The sequence below is a fragment of the Eucyclogobius newberryi genome, unplaced genomic scaffold (genome assembly GCF_026437365.1).
Source record: "Eucyclogobius newberryi isolate DKJ021-1_F unplaced genomic scaffold, fEucNew1.0.hap1 SCAF_15, whole genome shotgun sequence".
Classification (NCBI taxonomy): Eukaryota; Metazoa; Chordata; class Actinopteri; order Gobiiformes; family Gobiidae; genus Eucyclogobius; species Eucyclogobius newberryi.
The window spans coordinates 35,835,199-35,852,698 of record NW_027315779.1 but is presented as its reverse complement, the minus strand read 5'-3'; the positions used below and the strand labels follow the sequence as shown (position 1 = coordinate 35,852,698).

At 49.9% G+C, this 17,500-nt stretch overlaps 1 protein-coding gene across 1 annotated transcript in view; it reads left to right on the top strand.

Annotated features, from left to right (window-relative positions):
- Window positions 1-17,500, top strand: part of capn5b (calpain 5b) — a gene marked incomplete at its 3' end in the record, with an annotated part of 290,932 nt that overhangs the window by 65,324 nt on the left and 208,108 nt on the right. The window contains exon 5 of the mRNA XM_072447028.1: window positions 1,519-1,711. Coding sequence (XP_072303129.1) covers window positions 1,519-1,711 — 193 coding nt within the window. The remainder of the gene's footprint in view (window positions 1-1,518; window positions 1,712-17,500) is intronic.

The following is a 17,500-nucleotide window of genomic DNA, read 5'->3' as shown; positions in this document are numbered from 1 at the left end:
GTTTTTTGGCAGTATTTATTCATTGAATAAATGTATTTGGCTCATAAATACATACAGTATAGTTCTGAATCAGTATAGTATTTAGACCACAAGCCTGTCAATCCAGGTGATGTGATGTACAGTGGCCACAGGGATCACTTTGCTCCAGTAAGTTTGCGCTCCAGTGATTAGTAGTAGTGTCCTCCAGGCTCCTGGGCTCCTGGATGATCATGAGCCATCCACCCAGACCAAAGTCATGCCTTCTGAAGTCAAGCCTCCCACTTGTGATATGTGCCAAGAGCTTGTATTGGCTGGTGTGGTGCTACAAGTTCTGCTAACCATAGAACAAAAAGATATCTTCTTTGCCCAAAGAAAGTCATGCACACTTTCAGATGACCAGTGTCATAAACTTTCATTACTGTATGGTCCCTCTTTTTATTCAAGTGATGTGCCTGTTAGTAAATGATTCAAATGTAGTTATCAAACGTTTGTATGGTGAAATCAGTGCATGGTGTACTACAAAAATGAGGCTCTCTTCCAGATTTACCAAAACTGATGTGAGTGCACAATGCGCTCAGATTCTATGGTAGGTCTGATGTGGTGTACCATGTACACCAACTTCCAATAACTGACAAAATGTTAAATAAAACCATGTTTAACTGCACAAAAATGACCCGTACAGTATTTGTCATTAGGGTAAGCTTGAACAAAAATGCAGTTAACTGAGTAATTTATCAATTGTTTGACCAGTAGAATATTCTCCTTTTTGTGGTTATCACAAGATTATTGCAGTAACCATAAAACTACAGCATTAATAAACTTTATAATAATAATTTGGATGCAACACGTGCGCATCAGCCTAGACATATGGGTCTTGGAAGCGCAGCAGCCAACAGCCAGAATGCTCATAATACTCACTGTGACTCTTTCGTCCGGACTGGTCCTGACGGGGTTCAGTCGACAATCCTCTTTTTTCTCGTTCGGTCGTCTTACGCAGTGCACTGAGTTTTTTAAGTGCCCTAACCCTTCAAAAACAGCGTAGGTTATATAAAGCTATTTATTTCTTATATTTGTGATAGTTTTATGTTTTACGTTATGTTCGGCCCCAAATGAGTTTGACAAACCTGATCTAGAACATTCTTCTGGCTGCAGCAAAAAAAGCCATCACTAAGAAAGATGACACAATCCCAACCAACAATTAAGGAACGAACATGAATTATTAATTTACATTCAAAAAATGACTTAAAGATTACATTTGGACTAATCTTAAACATTGACTAATTAGTTGGATTTTTTCTAATTGGGACGAATATGCCATAAATCTACTACTTTTACTGATTTAACCGACATCATTTTTAGCCAACTTGAAATATTCTATAATGTGTTAAATACTTTCTTTTGATAATTTCTTCAATTTTTATCTGTACCAAAAATGCACCAAGATAGACCAAACTGGCACCTCATCGTTCTAGAAGCGAGCAGAATTATGACTTTAGCCTGCTCTTACATCCCGACGAGTAATTGTTCCTCTTCTTCTAGAGTGTATGGCTGCTACGAGGCCCTGGACGGGGGGAACACAGCGGACGCTCTGGTGGACTTCACTGGGGGCGTGTCGGAGCCAGTGGACCTTCTGGAGGGGCAGATGGCCACGGATGAAGCCGCCAGGAACCAGCTGTTTGAGAGAGTGCTCAAGGTCCACAACCGGGACGGCCTCATCAGCTGCTCCATCAGGGTACGCTCACGTCCACAAGATCCACTGGATCCACATCAAAACAAAACAAGACACAGAGAGTGACAGAGATGTGTCCCTTCTTTTGTTTCATTTCCTGGTTGTAAGAACTAATTATTTGCAAGTACCTGTGAAAGTCCTTTCCCTCTTTTAAATGGTCAAAACCTTTCATTCGATTTTCTTGTAAAATCTGGTTAAAATAAATAAATAAAACGTGCTACCTTTTGTTATGCAGACCTTAAATCTCAATCCCTGTTGCTTGATTCAAAATGTTGAACAGCTTTGTTTAGTCATAGACCCAACCGTTTGTCATCACACCTCAATGCACTCAATATGTGTGTATTAATAATCATACAAAGAATTAAATAGAGAACGCAGACACAGCCAGAGAGCAACAAGCATGATGTCCAACTAAATAAAATCAAGGCACCTCCAACATAATAACTTAATACGAAGTCCATCAAATAAGTACATTTTCAAACACAGTACAAATGCAATTGTTTACATTTTTCAAATATCAGTGAAAATGTCAGTCCCGTTCTAGATTGTTGGTTACATTTCTTTGTAATTGCCTTCTTTCCTGCCGTATCCATTGATCGTGTCCAGAGTTTTGAGGCCCAAATACAAAGTTCTGAAATCAAGTGAGATGTTGATGTCGTCAGAAGACTTTCCACACCCCAGACACATCTTATTTTTACTTTACTTTAAATAATAGACTAAATGGAATAAAATAAATAGCATGTTTCTTCAGATGAACATGGCAAACCTGCACGAAGCCAACGCACACGTTTACCTCCTCAAGCATCAGCTGAAATGTATTCCAGACCTCTGAATTTCCACGATGGCTGATGGTCGAAAACTCTGGGCTTTTAAGTTGTTTTTTTTAATGGTCCAATCACAAGTTGACGTGGTTGTTGAGCCCGAGTCAGCCCGAGTCAGCACGAGTCAGCCCGAGTCAGCACGAGTCAGCCCGAGTCAGCCCGAGTCAGCCCGAGTCAGCACGAGTCAGCCCGAGTCAGCCCGAGTCAGCACGAGTCAGCCCGAGTCAGCCCAAGTCAGCACGAGTCAGCCCGAGTCAGCACGAGTCAGCCCGAGTCAGCACGAGTCAGCCCGAGTCAGCCCGAGTCAGCCCGAGTCAGCCCGAGTCAGCACGAGTCAGCACGAGTCAGCCCGAGTCAGCACGAGTCAGCCCGAGTCAGCACGAGTCAGCACGAGTCAGCACGAGTCAGCACGAGTCAGCCCGAGTCAGCGCGAGTCAGCGCGAGTCAGCGCGAGTCAGCGCGAGTCAGCACGAGTCAGCACGAGTCAGCGCGAGTCAACGCGAGTCAGCGCGAGTCAGCGCGAGTCAGCACGAGTCAGCACGAGTCAGCCCGAGTCAGCGCGAGTCAGCGCGAGTCAGCCCGAGTCAGCCCGAGTCAGCCCGAGTCAGCCCGAGTCAGCCCGAGTCAGCCCGAGTCAGCCCGAGTCAGCACGAGTCAGCACGAGTCAGCCCGAGTCAGCACGAGTCAGCCCGAGTCAGCACGAGTCAGCACGAGTCAGCACGAGTCAGCACGAGTCAGCCCGAGTCAGCGCGAGTCAGCGCGAGTCAGCGCGAGTCAGCGCGAGTCAGCACGAGTCAGCCCGAGTCAGCACGAGTCAGCCCGAGTCAGCCCGAGTCAGCCCGAGTCAGCACGAGTCAGCCCGAGTCAGCCCGAGTCAGCACGAGTCAGCCCGAGTCAGCCCAAGTCAGCACGAGTCAGCCCGAGTCAGCACGAGTCAGCCCGAGTCAGCACGAGTCAGCCCGAGTCAGCCCGAGTCAGCCCGAGTCAGCCCGAGTCAGCCCGAGTCAGCACGAGTCAGCACGAGTCAGCCCGAGTCAGCACGAGTCAGCCCGAGTCAGCACGAGTCAGCACGAGTCAGCACGAGTCAGCACGAGTCAGCCCGAGTCAGCGCGAGTCAGCGCGAGTCAGCGCGAGTCAGCACGAGTCAGCGCGAGTCAGCGCGAGTCAACGCGAGTCAGCGCGAGTCAGCGCGAGTCAGCACGAGTCAGCACGAGTCAGCCCGAGTCAGCGCGAGTCAGCGCGAGTCAGCGCGAGTCAGCCCGAGTCAGCACGAGTCAACACGAGTCAGCACGAGTCAGCACGAGTCAGCCCGAGTCAGCACGAGTCAACACGAGTCAGCACGAGTCAGCGCGAGTCAGCGCGAGTCAACGCGAGTCAACGCGAGTCAGCGCGAGTCAGCGCGAGTCAACGCGAGTCAGCGCGAGTCAGAACAAGTCAGCCCGAGTCAGCACGAGTCAGCGCGAGTCAGCCCGAGTCAGCACGAGTCAGCACGAGTCAGCACGAGTCAGCCCGAGTCAGCACGAGTCAGCACGAGTCAGCCCGAGTCAGCACGAGTCAACGCGAGTCAGCGCGAGTCAGCGCGAGTCAGCACGAGTCAGCACGAGTCAGCGCGAGTCAGCGCGAGTCAGCGCGAGTCAGCGCGAGTCAACGCGAGTCAGCGCGAGTCAGCGCGAGTCAGAACGAGTCAGCCCGAGTCAGCCCGAGTCAGCGCGAGTCAGCCCGAGTCAGCGCGAGTCAACGCGAGTCAGCGCGAGTCAGCGCGAGTCAGCGCGAGTCAGAACGAGTCAGCCCGAGTCAGCGCGAGTCAGCCCGAGTCAGCCCGAGTCAGCGCGAGTCAGCGCGAGTCAGCGCGAGTCAGCGCGAGTCAGCGCGAGTCAGCGCGAGTCAGAACGAGTCAGCCCGAGTCAGCGCGAGTCAGCCCGAGTCAGCCCGAGTCAGCGCGAGTCAGCGCGAGTCAGAACGAGTCAGCCCGAGTCAGCGCGAGTCAGCCCGAGTCAGCGCGAGTCAGCCCGAGTCAGCGCGAGTCAACGCGAGTCAGCGCGAGTCAGAACGAGTCAGCCCGAGTCAGCGCGAGTCAGCCCGAGTCAGCGCGAGTCAACGCGAGTCAGCGCGAGTCAGCGCGAGTCAGCACGAGTCAGCACGAGTCAGCGCGAGTCAGCACGAGTCAGCACGAGTCAGCACGAGTCAGCACGAGTCAACGCGAGTCAGCGCGAGTCAGCGCGAGTCAGCACGAGTCAGCACGAGTCAGCACGAGTCAGCGCGAGTCAGCGCGAGTCAGCGCGAGTCAACGCGAGTCAGCGCGAGTCAGCGCGAGTCAGAACGAGTCAGCGCGAGTCAGCCCGAGTCAGCCCGAGTCAGCGCGAGTCAGCCCGAGTCAGCGCGAGTCAACGCGAGTCAGCGCGAGTCAGCGCGAGTCAGCGCGAGTCAGAACGAGTCAGCCCGAGTCAGCGCGAGTCAGCCCGAGTCAGCCCGAGTCAGCGCGAGTCAGCGCGAGTCAGCGCGAGTCAGCGCGAGTCAGCGCGAGTCAGCGCGAGTCAGAACGAGTCAGCCCGAGTCAGCGCGCGTCAGCCCGAGTCAGCCCGAGTCAGCGCGAGTCAGCGCGAGTCAGAACGAGTCAGCCCGAGTCAGCGCGAGTCAGCCCGAGTCAGCGCGAGTCAGCCCGAGTCAGCGCGAGTCAACGCGAGTCAGCGCGAGTCAGAACGAGTCAGCCCGAGTCAGCGCGAGTCAGCCCGAGTCAGCGCGAGTCAACGCGAGTCAGCGCGAGTCAGCGCGAGTCAGCACGAGTCAGCACGAGTCAGCGCGAGTCAGCACGAGTCAGCACGAGTCAGCACGAGTCAGCCCGAGCAGTGTGTGTGTCTGCGCCGTGAGCACACAGCGCATATCAAGCGTAATTATTAATAAATAAGATTATCTGATTATGATTTGCATTTGATTTCAAGGAACTAATAATTAGGCTTTAACAGTTGATCCTCCAGCGTGTCCTTGGTTTCCTTTGGGACCTCTTCACCTCCCCAGGGAGGCGTCCAGGTGACAGGAACAGATGCCCGAGCCTCAGCTGGCTCCTCTGAACATGGAGGAGCAGTGGCTCTACTCCGAGCTCCTCCCGTGTGACTGAGTTCCTCACCTTATCTCTAAGGGAGCGCCCAGCCACCCTGAGGAGGAAACTCATTTCGACCGCTTGTATCCTCGACCTTGTCCTTTCGGTCACTACCCAAAGCTCATGACCATAGGTGAGGTCAGAACTTCCTCACTCTACCTCACTGTCAGCCTCACACTTCCTCACTCTGCCTCACTGTCAGCCTCACACTTCCTCACTCTGCCTCACTGTCAGCCTCACACTTCCTCACTCTGCCTCACTGTCAGCCTCACACTTCCTCACTCTGCCTCACTGTCAGCCTCACACTTCCTCACTCTGCCGGTCAGTCTCACACTTCCTCACTCTGCCTCACTGTCAGCCTCACACTTCCTCACTCTGCCTCACTGTCAGCCTCACACTTCCTCACTCTGCCTCACTGTCAGCCTCACACTTCCTCACTCTGCCTCACTGTCAGCCTCACACTTCCTCACTCTGCCTCACTGTCAGCCTCACACTTCCTCACTCTGCCGGTCAGTCTCACACTTCCTCACTCTGCCTCACTGTCAGTCTCACACTTCCTCACTCTACCGGTCAGTCTCACACTTCCTCACTCTGCCGGTCAGTCTCACACTTCCTCACTCTGCCGGTCAGTCTCACACTTCCTCACTCTGCCGGTCAGTCTCACACTTCCTCACTCTGCCTCACTGTCAGCCTCACACTTCCTCACTCTGCCGGTCAGTCTCACACTTCCTCACTCTGCCGGTCAGTCTCACACTTCCTCACTCTGCCGGTCAGTCTCACACTTCCTCACTCTGCCGGTCAGTCTCACACTTCCTCACTCTGCCTCACTGTCAGCCTCACACTTCCTCACTCTGCCGGTCAGTCTCACACTTCCTCACTCTGCCTCACTGTCAGCCTCACACTTCCTCACTCTGCCGGTCAGTCTCACACTTCCTCACTCTGCCGGTCAGTCTCACACTTCCTCACTCTGCCGGTCAGTCTTACACTTCCTCACTCTGCCGGTCAGTCTCACACTTCCTCCTTCTCTCACTCGAGATCAAGACCCTGAGTCTATGACTTCACTTCAGTTGCAAACCTTCCAAGTGCATGTTGTAGGTCCAAGTTTGATGGAGCCATCAGGACAACTTCTGCAAACAGCAGGGATGACATTTCGTGGTTCAAATCAGGACTCACTCCGACTCCTGACCACACCCTCCGACTCCTGACCACACCCTCCGACTCCTGACCACACCCTCCGACTCCTGACCACACCCTCCGACTCCTGACCACACCCTCTGACCCCTGACTGTGTCTAGAGATTCTGTCCAGAAAAACAATGAACAGAACCGGTGACAAAGGGCAGCCCTGAGGAGTCCAACATGCACTGGGAACAGGCCTGCATGTCTTAGATCCAGCCCCGAATCCAAACTGTCCCTCAGCCGCTGAGTTAACCCAGAAGAGACCTGAAGCTGCGAGACAAACCTGGTCTTGTGCGGGGACAGGCTGTCAGGCCCAAACACATTATGTCCCATGTCACACGCTCATGTCCCAAATGACAGTGTACCGAGTCCACTCTGTAGGAAACAGCAGTGATACACACAGTCTGGAGGACAGAACACTCTGGAGGACAGAACACTCTGGAGGACAGAACACTCTGGAGGACAGAACACTCTGGAGGACAGAACACTCTGGAGGACAGAACACTCTTGAACGTAGAAGCTGCTGCTGAAGGTCAGAAAAGCCGTTTCATTCATTTAAGCATCTTTTGGCTAAATTGAATTCTTCTGAACCACTTATGGCTGGAGATTTGAACTGGGACTTGCTAAACGTAAGAACTCTTTCCCACTTCGTCCCACCAGCCCGAATCTGACATGTCCAGAAAAGACCACGAACAAAACATTCTCTTCTGTCATGATCGTTGTGAAGAATCTGAAACAATTCAATCAGAGCGTTTTCTAGAACCAGCTTTTGACAAAGTTTGATGCAAATTGTAAATAAACGATAATGACACAACGCAACAGAGCAACTATTTCAAATGTCTTTCCGTCTATGACATGTCCTTCTGTCTATGACATGTCCTTCTGTCTATGACATGTCCTTCTGTCTATGACATGTCCTTCTGTCTATGACATGTCCTCCATCTATGACATGTCCTTCTGTCTATGACATGTCCTTCTGTCTATGACATGTCCTCCATCTATGACATGTCCTTCTGTCTATGACATGTCCTTCTGTCTATGACATGTCCTTCTGTCTATGACATGTCCTCCATCTATGACATGTCCTTCTGTCTATGACATGTCCTTCTGTCTATGACATGTCCTCCATCTATGACATGTCCTTCTGTCTATGACATGTCCTTCTGTCTATGACATGTCCTTCCATCTATGACATGTCCTTCTGTCTATGACATGTCCTTCTGTCTATGACATGTCCTCCATCTATGACATGTCCTTCTGTCTATGACATGTCCTTCTGTCTATGACATGTCCTTCTGTCTATGACATGTCCTTCCATCTATGACATGTCCTTCCGTCTATGACATGTCCTCCATCTATGACATGTCCTTCCGTCGATGACATGTCCTTCTGTCTATGACATGTCCTTCCGTCTATGACATGTCCTTCCATCTATGACATGTCCTTCCTTCTATGACATGTCCTTCCGTCTTCCGTCTATGACATGTCCTTCCATCTATGACATGTCCTTCCGTCTATGACATGTCCTTCCGTCGATGACATGTCCTTTCGTCTATGACATGTCCATCCGTCTATGACATGTCCTTCCATCTATGACATGTCCTTCCGTGTTTGACATGTCCTTCCGTCTATGACATGTCCTTCCATCTATGACATGTCCTTCCTTCTATGACATGTCCTTCCGTCTTCCGTCTATGACATGTCCTTCTGTCTATGACATGTCCTTCCGTCGATGACATGTCCTTCCGTCTATGACATGTCCTTCCGTCTATGACATGTCCTTCCGTCGATGACATGTCCTTCCGTCTATGACATGTCCTTCCATCTATGACATGTCCTTCCGTCTATGACATGTCCTTCCATCTATGACATGTCCTTCCGTCTATGACATGTCCTTCTATCTATGACATGTCCTTCCGTCTATGACATGTCCTTCCATCTATGACATGTCCTTCCATCTATGACATGTCCTTCCGTCTATGACATGTCCTTCCATCTATGACATGTCCTTCCGTCAATGACATGTCCTTCCATCTATGACATGTCCTTCCGTGTTTGACATGTCCTTCCGTCTATGACATGTCCTTCCATCTATGACATGTCCTTCCTTCTATGACATGTCCTTCCGTCTTCCGTCTATGACATGTCCTTCCGTCTATGACATCTATGACATGTCCTTCCGTCGATGACATATCCTTCCGTCTATGACATGTCCTTCCGTCGATGACATGTCCTTCCGTCTATGACATGTCCTTCCATCTATGACATGTCCTTCCGTCTATGACATGTCCTTCCATCTATGACATGTCCTTCCATCTATGACATGTCCTTCCGTCTATGACATGTCCTTCCATCTATGACATGTCCTTCCATCTATGACATGTCCTTCCGTCTATGACATGTCCTTCCATCTATGACATGTCCTTCCGTCAATGACATGTCCTTCCATCTATGACATGTCCTTCCATCTATGACATGTCCTTCCGTCTATGACATGTCCTTCCATCTATGACATGTCCTTCCGTCTATGACATGTCCTTCCATCTATGACATGTCCTTCTGTCTATGACATGTCCTTCTGTCTATGACATGTCCTTCCATCTATGACATGTCCTTCTGTCTATGACATGTCCTTCTGTCTATGACATGTCCTCCATCTATGACATGTCCTTCTGTCTATGACATGTCCTTCTGTCTATGACATGTCCTTCTGTCTATGACATGTCCTTCCATCTATGACATGTCCTTCCGTCTATGACATGTCCTCCATCTATGACATGTCCTTCCGTCGATGACATGTCCTTCTGTCTATGACATGTCCTTCCGTCTATGACATGTCCTTCCATCTATGACATGTCCTTCCTTCTATGACATGTCCTTCCGTCTTCCGTCTATGACATGTCCTTCCATCTATGACATGTCCTTCCGTCTATGACATGTCCTTCCGTCGATGACATGTCCTTTCGTCTATGACATGTCCATCCGTCTATGACATGTCCTTCCATCTATGACATGTCCTTCCGTGTTTGACATGTCCTTCCGTCTATGACATGTCCTTCCATCTATGACATGTCCTTCCTTCTATGACATGTCCTTCCGTCTTCCGTCTATGACATGTCCTTCTGTCTATGACATGTCCTTCCGTCGATGACATGTCCTTCCGTCTATGACATGTCCTTCCGTCTATGACATGTCCTTCCGTCGATGACATGTCCTTCCGTCTATGACATGTCCTTCCATCTATGACATGTCCTTCCGTCTATGACATGTCCTTCCATCTATGACATGTCCTTCCGTCTATGACATGTCCTTCTATCTATGACATGTCCTTCCGTCTATGACATGTCCTTCCATCTATGACATGTCCTTCCATCTATGACATGTCCTTCCGTCTATGACATGTCCTTCCATCTATGACATGTCCTTCCGTCAATGACATGTCCTTCCATCTATGACATGTCCTTCCGTGTTTGACATGTCCTTCCGTCTATGACATGTCCTTCCATCTATGACATGTCCTTCCTTCTATGACATGTCCTTCCGTCTTCCGTCTATGACATGTCCTTCCGTCTATGACATCTATGACATGTCCTTCCGTCGATGACATATCCTTCCGTCTATGACATGTCCTTCCGTCGATGACATGTCCTTCCGTCTATGACATGTCCTTCCATCTATGACATGTCCTTCCGTCTATGACATGTCCTTCCATCTATGACATGTCCTTCCATCTATGACATGTCCTTCCGTCTATGACATGTCCTTCCATCTATGACATGTCCTTCCATCTATGACATGTCCTTCCGTCTATGACATGTCCTTCCATCTATGACATGTCCTTCCGTCAATGACATGTCCTTCCATCTATGACATGTCCTTCCATCTATGACATGTCCTTCCGTCTATGACATGTCCTTCCATCTATGACATGTCCTTCCGTCTATGACATGTCCTTCCATCTATGACATGTCCTTCTGTCTATGACATGTCCTTCTGTCTATGACATGTCCTTCCATCTATGACATGTCCTTCTGTCTATGACATGTCCTTCTGTCTATGACATGTCCTCCATCTATGACATGTCCTTCTGTCTATGACATGTCCTTCTGTCTATGACATGTCCTTCTGTCTATGACATGTCCTTCCATCTATGACATGTCCTTCCGTCTATGACATGTCCTCCATCTATGACATGTCCTTCCGTCGATGACATGTCCTTCTGTCTATGACATGTCCTTCCGTCTATGACATGTCCTTCCATCTATGACATGTCCTTCCTTCTATGACATGTCCTTCCGTCTTCCGTCTATGACATGTCCTTCCATCTATGACATGTCCTTCCGTCTATGACATGTCCTTCCGTCGATGACATGTCCTTTCGTCTATGACATGTCCATCCGTCTATGACATGTCCTTCCATCTATGACATGTCCTTCCGTGTTTGACATGTCCTTCCGTCTATGACATGTCCTTCCATCTATGACATGTCCTTCCTTCTATGACATGTCCTTCCGTCTTCCGTCTATGACATGTCCTTCTGTCTATGACATGTCCTTCCGTCTATGACATTTCCTTCCGTCTATGACATGTCCTTCCGTCGATGACATGTCCTTCCGTCTATGACATGTCCTTCCATCTATGACATGTCCTTCCGTCTATGACATGTCCTTCCATCTATGACATGTCCTTCCATCTATGACATGTCCTTCCGTCTATGACATGTCCTTCTATCTATGACATGTCCTTCCGTCTATGACATGTCCTTCCATCTATGACATGTCCTTCCATCTATGACATGTCCTTCCGTCTATGACATGTCCTTCCATCTATGACATGTCCTTCCGTCAATGACATGTCCTTCCATCTATGACATGTCCTTCCGTGTTTGACATGTCCTTCCGTCTATGACATGTCCTTCCATCTATGACATGTCCTTCCTTCTATGACATGTCCTTCCGTCTTCCGTCTATGACATGTCCTTCCGTCTATGACATCTATGACATGTCCTTCCGTCGATGACATATCCTTCCGTCTATGACATGTCCTTCCGTCGATGACATGTCCTTCCGTCTATGACATGTCCTTCCATCTATGACATGTCCTTCCGTCTATGACATGTCCTTCCATCTATGACATGTCCTTCCATCTATGACATGTCCTTCCGTCTATGACATGTCCTTCCATCTATGACATGTCCTTCCATCTATGACATGTCCTTCCGTCTATGACATGTCCTTCCATCTATGACATGTCCTTCCGTCAATGACATGTCCTTCCATCTATGACATGTCCTTCCATCTATGACATGTCCTTCCGTCTATGACATGTCCTTCCATCTATGACATGTCCTTCCGTCTATGACATGTCCTTCCATCTATGACATGTCCTTCCGTCAATGACATGTCCTTCCATCTATGACATGTCCTTCCATCTATGACATGTCCTTCCGTCTATGACATGTCCTTCCATCTATGACATGTCCTTCCGTCTATGACATGTCCTTCCATCTATGACATGTCCTTCCGTCAATGACATGTCCTTCCATCTATGACATGTCCTTCCATCACTGGAACAGACTGAGACACTTTTCAAAAGTTTGACATTTCAGTTCAATTCAATTTATTTTTGTAAAGCCTGAAATCCCAACAGAAGGACGACAATGACAAACAAATCAAACAATGTTCCTAGGAACTTAGCAAATGTCCCCTGACCCTCCTTCTTGTCCCCTGACCCTCCTTCCTGTCCCCTGACCCTCCTTGTCCCCTGACCCTCCTTCTTGTCCCTTGACCCTCCTTGTCCCCTGACCCTCCTTCCTGTCCCCTGACCCTCCTTGTCCCCTGACCCTCCTTCTTGTCCCTTGACCCTCCTTGTCCCCTGACCCTCCTTCTTGTCCCTTGACCCTCCTTGTCCCCTGACCCTCCTTCCTGTCCCCTGACCCTCCTTGTCCCCTGACCCTCCTTCTTGTCCCTTGACCCTCCTTGTCCCCTGACCCTCCATCTTTCCCCCTGACCCTCCTTGTCCCCTGACCCTCCTTCTTGTCCCCTGACCCTCCTTGTCCCCTGACCCTCCTTCTTGTCCCCTGACCCTCCTTCTTGTCCCCTGACCCAGTCCCCTGACCCTCCTTCTTGTCCCCTGACCCTCCTTCTTGTCCCCTGACCCCTGACCCTCCTTCTTGTCCCCTGACCCTCCTTCTTGTCCCATGACCCTCCTTGTCCCCTGACCCTCCATCTTGTCCCCTGACCCTCCTTCTTGTCCCCTGACCCTCCTTGTCCCCTGACCCTCCATCTTGTCCCCTGACCCTACTTGTCCCCTGACCCTCCATCTTGTCCCCTGACCCTCCTTCTTGTCCCCTGACCCTCCTTGTCCCCTGACCCTCCATCTTTTCCCCTGACCCTCCTTGTCCCCTGACCCTCCTTCTTGTCCCCTGACCCTCCTTCTTGTCCCCTGACCCTCCTTGTCCCCTGACCCTCCTTCTTGTCCCCTGACCCTCCTTCTTGTCCCCTGACCCAGTCCCCTGACCCTCCTTCTTGTCCCCTGACCCTCCTTCTTGTCCCCTGACCCTGTCCCCTGACCCTCCTTCTTGTCCCATGACCCTCCATCTTTTCTCCCTGACCCTCCTTCTTGTCCCCTGTCCCTCCTTCTTGTCCCATGACCCTCCTTGTCCCCTGACCCTCCATCTTGTCCCCTGACCCTCCTTCTTGTCCCCTGACCCTCCTTCTTGTCCCCTGACCCTCCATCTTTTCTCCCTGACCCTCCTTCTTGTCCCCTGACCCTCCTTCTTGTCCCCTGACCCTCCTTGTCCCCTGACCCTCCATCTTGTCCCCTGACCCTACTTGTCCCCTGACCCTCCATCTTGTCCCCTGACCCTCCTTGTCCCCTGACCCTCCTTCTTGTCCCCTGACCCTGTCCCTTGACCCTCCTTCTTGTCCCCTGACCCTCCTTCTTGTCCCCTGACCCTCCTTCTTGTCCCCTGACCCTGTCCCCTGACCGTCCTTCTTGTCCCCTGACCCTCCTCCTTGTCCCCTGACCCTCCTTCTTGTCCCCTGACCCTGTCCCTTGACCCTCCTTCTTGTCCCCTGACCCTCCTTCTTGTCCCCTGACCCTCCTTCTTGTCCCCTGACCCTGTCCCCTGACCGTCCTTCTTGTCCCCTGACCCTCCTCCTTGTCCCCTGACCCTCCTCCTTGTCCCCTGCAGCTCATCCATACGAGTAAATCATGTTTATTTTATGATTACATTGAATCGTGCAGCTCTTTTCCACCTTCAAGTCACTCAAAGCACGTTGCATTGTGGGAGAAGTATCTTACCTAACACGACATTTCATCTAGCGCCCCTCTGTGTCTCCCTCTGTGTCTCCCTCTGTGTCTCCCTCTGTGTCTCCCTCTGTGTCTCCCTCTGTGTCTCCCTCTGTGTCTCCCTCTGTGTCTCCCTCTGTGTCTCCCTCTGTGTGTCTCACACACACACACACACACACACATGACACACACACACACATACACACACACACACACACACACACACACACATGACACACACACACACATACACACACACACACACACAGCAGCAGCTCAGTGGTAGAGTGCTCGTCTTCTGATCCAAAGGTCGGCGGTTCGACTCCCCGCTCAGTCAGCGGTCAGATCCACTGGCCCGCAGGTTGGCGGTGCGATCGCAGCTGCCTCATGTGAATACTGCCGTTGTGTCCTTGGGCAAGACACCTAACCCAACTTGCCCCCCAGTGTCTGCGTACATCTGGGGTGTGAATGGGTGACTGGTTCCTTGATGTAAAAGCGCTTTGAGTACCTTGACGGTAGAAAAGCGCTATATAAATGTGACCATTTACACACACATACACACATGACACACACACACACATGACACACACACACAGACACACACACACACACACATGACAGACACACACAGACACACACAACATTTACAACAATCCAGGAGATGTGTGGTGTTATAATAGAATATGTCTAGTTATAAATGTTTCTTATTACTATATTAATGAGTAAACGATGCCTGTGAACTTCAGAAGACTGATGCTGTAGTTATAGAAACTTTCATTATATAAAATAGACACATTGTGTAGTCTACAGCCTCAGGTTGGTCAGACCTGTGAATGGATAAGTGCTTGATGCTTCTGACTGTGACAGACGTGGTTCTGATTGGACCGTAGCCTCTGCCCGAGGTGAAGGTCAAAGTGGAGCTCGTGGTCATCGCAGCACAAACTGGAGGAGCGGCTCCAGCAGATCACTAGAAACACATCAGACATCTCAGTCCAGAAAAGTGCAGTGAAGAACAGCAAAGATGATGCGGAGAACCCTCAAGCTCCCAGGGGCCTCCGGTAGAGGACCTGAGATATTCATTTGAGTCTCTCTAGGTTGAAGTGAAGCTCATAGTTGCAGACTATTCCTGCAACTTACCTGCCAATCACCTCCTCCTCCACCCCAGCACCACTTTTTCACTCTTCATTTGTTCTTCTATCTCATATTAGTCTAAGTCTCTCCAGGTTGAAATGATATATCTCTTTGTATTTTAATATACAAGTGGCATAAAAGAGACGCCATGATGTTCCGGACCTTTAATTGTGGAAATGTTCTCAAACTGGACCTTGGTGAAAACTTTTTAGTGCTCCCGACACATAATATCAGTGCTGATGCCGCACAGGACCAGGAGCCTGGGCTCAGCGAGCGCATGGGATCAACAAAATGTATTTACTTTTGTCACAAATAAATTAGGATAATCACAGTATAGATTGAACTGCATGAAAACCTGGATCATTTTATCATTCAAGTTCCTTACATTACATTATTACACTTTATTTCAGAATATCTTATCTTATCTTATGCAAAGTTGCCTGTGCATGAGGGCCACGCCCCTTCCTGCTGCTACACTATTAAATCATCCGGATCACATACACCTGTGTTCATGACGTCGTGCCCCTCCCCCCACCCTCTTTTTAATTGTTCTAATTATTCCAATTTATCTCCTGGATGGGGGTATGGAGGCCCCCCGGAGCCTCCAGCCCTCATCGCCTGAAGCCCCAAAACGGCATCAACTTCTGCACATTTGTGTTGTTCATGTTTCTCGCCTGCCAATCAACACTTTGCATCGTAGCTGGGGGCGTGGTCCTTGCCAGTGAATTCAAATTGGACAATATTAGTATAATAGTGGAGTCTCTCTGTGATTTCTGTGTCTGTGAGAAGCAGTTGGTTATTATTTTGTCTTTGGTATTATCAAGTTTTAAAATAATTATCACATCACGGCTCAAAGAGGTCTCTGTGTGTTGTGCACTCTGTGATGATGGCTATTTAGTTTATTTTGAAATATGTTACAATATATATATATATATACATATATACATATATACATATACAGTTACAATATATTGTGCTGAATGGTCTAACGCTCCTTGTTTGACGTTGTGTTATAATGACTTGGTTTGCAGCCTAAACATTCTCCGTGAGGGTCTGTGAGCTGCAGATGAATCATCTTAGTAAGATAACAACAATAACATCTAAAATGCAGTAAGAAAGTATAAGCCTGAAGCCTGAGCCCCGTTCAGGCTCCGCTCAGGGGCCCCGGGCAGTGCAACGCTCAGGGGCCCCGGGCAGTGCAACGCTCAGGGGCCCCGGGCAGTGCAACGCTCAGGGGCCCCGGGCAGTGCAAGGCTCAGGGGCCCCGGGCAGTGCAAGACAAGTTAATTTGTAGTGCTTCACAGCAAGAAAAATGCTTTAAAATCACAAAGAAATGACAGAAACAGAAATACAATAAAATTAACTAAATTAAAAATGATCAATCCAACTGATTTTCTAAACTAATAAAATCACAAACAAAAGAGAAGAGTGCAAAGAAAAAATCCTTTCAGTCAAACACAGCGAAACAAAACTGTTTTTAGCTTAGAGTTGAACATTGTCAGAGTAGAAGCCTGTCTCACATCTTCTGTTTAGTCCTGACTCTGGCACCAGCAGGAGGCCGCTCCATGTTTAATCCTGACTCTGGCACCAGCAGGAGGCCGGTCCATGTTTAGTCCTGACTCTGGCACCAGCAGGAGGCCGCTCCATGTTTAGTCCTGACTCTGGCACCAGCAGGAGGCCGCTCCATGTTTAGTCCTGACTCTGGCACCAGCAGGAGGCCGCTCCATGTTTAGTCCTGACTCTGGCACCAGCAGGAGGCCGCTCCATGTTTAGTCCTGACTCTGGCACCAGCAGGAGGCCGCTCCATGTTTAGTCCTGACTCTGGCACCAGCAGGAGGCCGCTCCATGTTTAGTCCTGACTCTGGCACCTGCAGGAGGCCGATCCATGTTTAGTCCTGACTCTGGCACCAGCAGGAGGCCGGTCCATGTTTAGTCCTGACTCTGGCACCAGCAGGAGGCCGGTCCATGTTTAGTCCTGACTCTGGCACCAGCAGGAGGCCGCTCCATGTTTAGTCCTGACTCTGGCACCAGCAGGAGGCCGGTCCATGTTTAGTCCTGACTCTGGCACCAGCAGGAGGCCGGTCCATGTTTAGCAAGGCTCCTCTGTGTCTGGAATCACAACACAAATATCCACGTCAGTTTGAAGCAGAGCTTTTCTCATTCGCACCATCTTTGATTCAATGCGTTTATTATTGGGAGTGTTTACAGAGGCTCCTGGAACTGCTGCCGGGTTAGGGTTAGGGTTAAGGTTAAGGTTAGGGTTAAGGTTAGG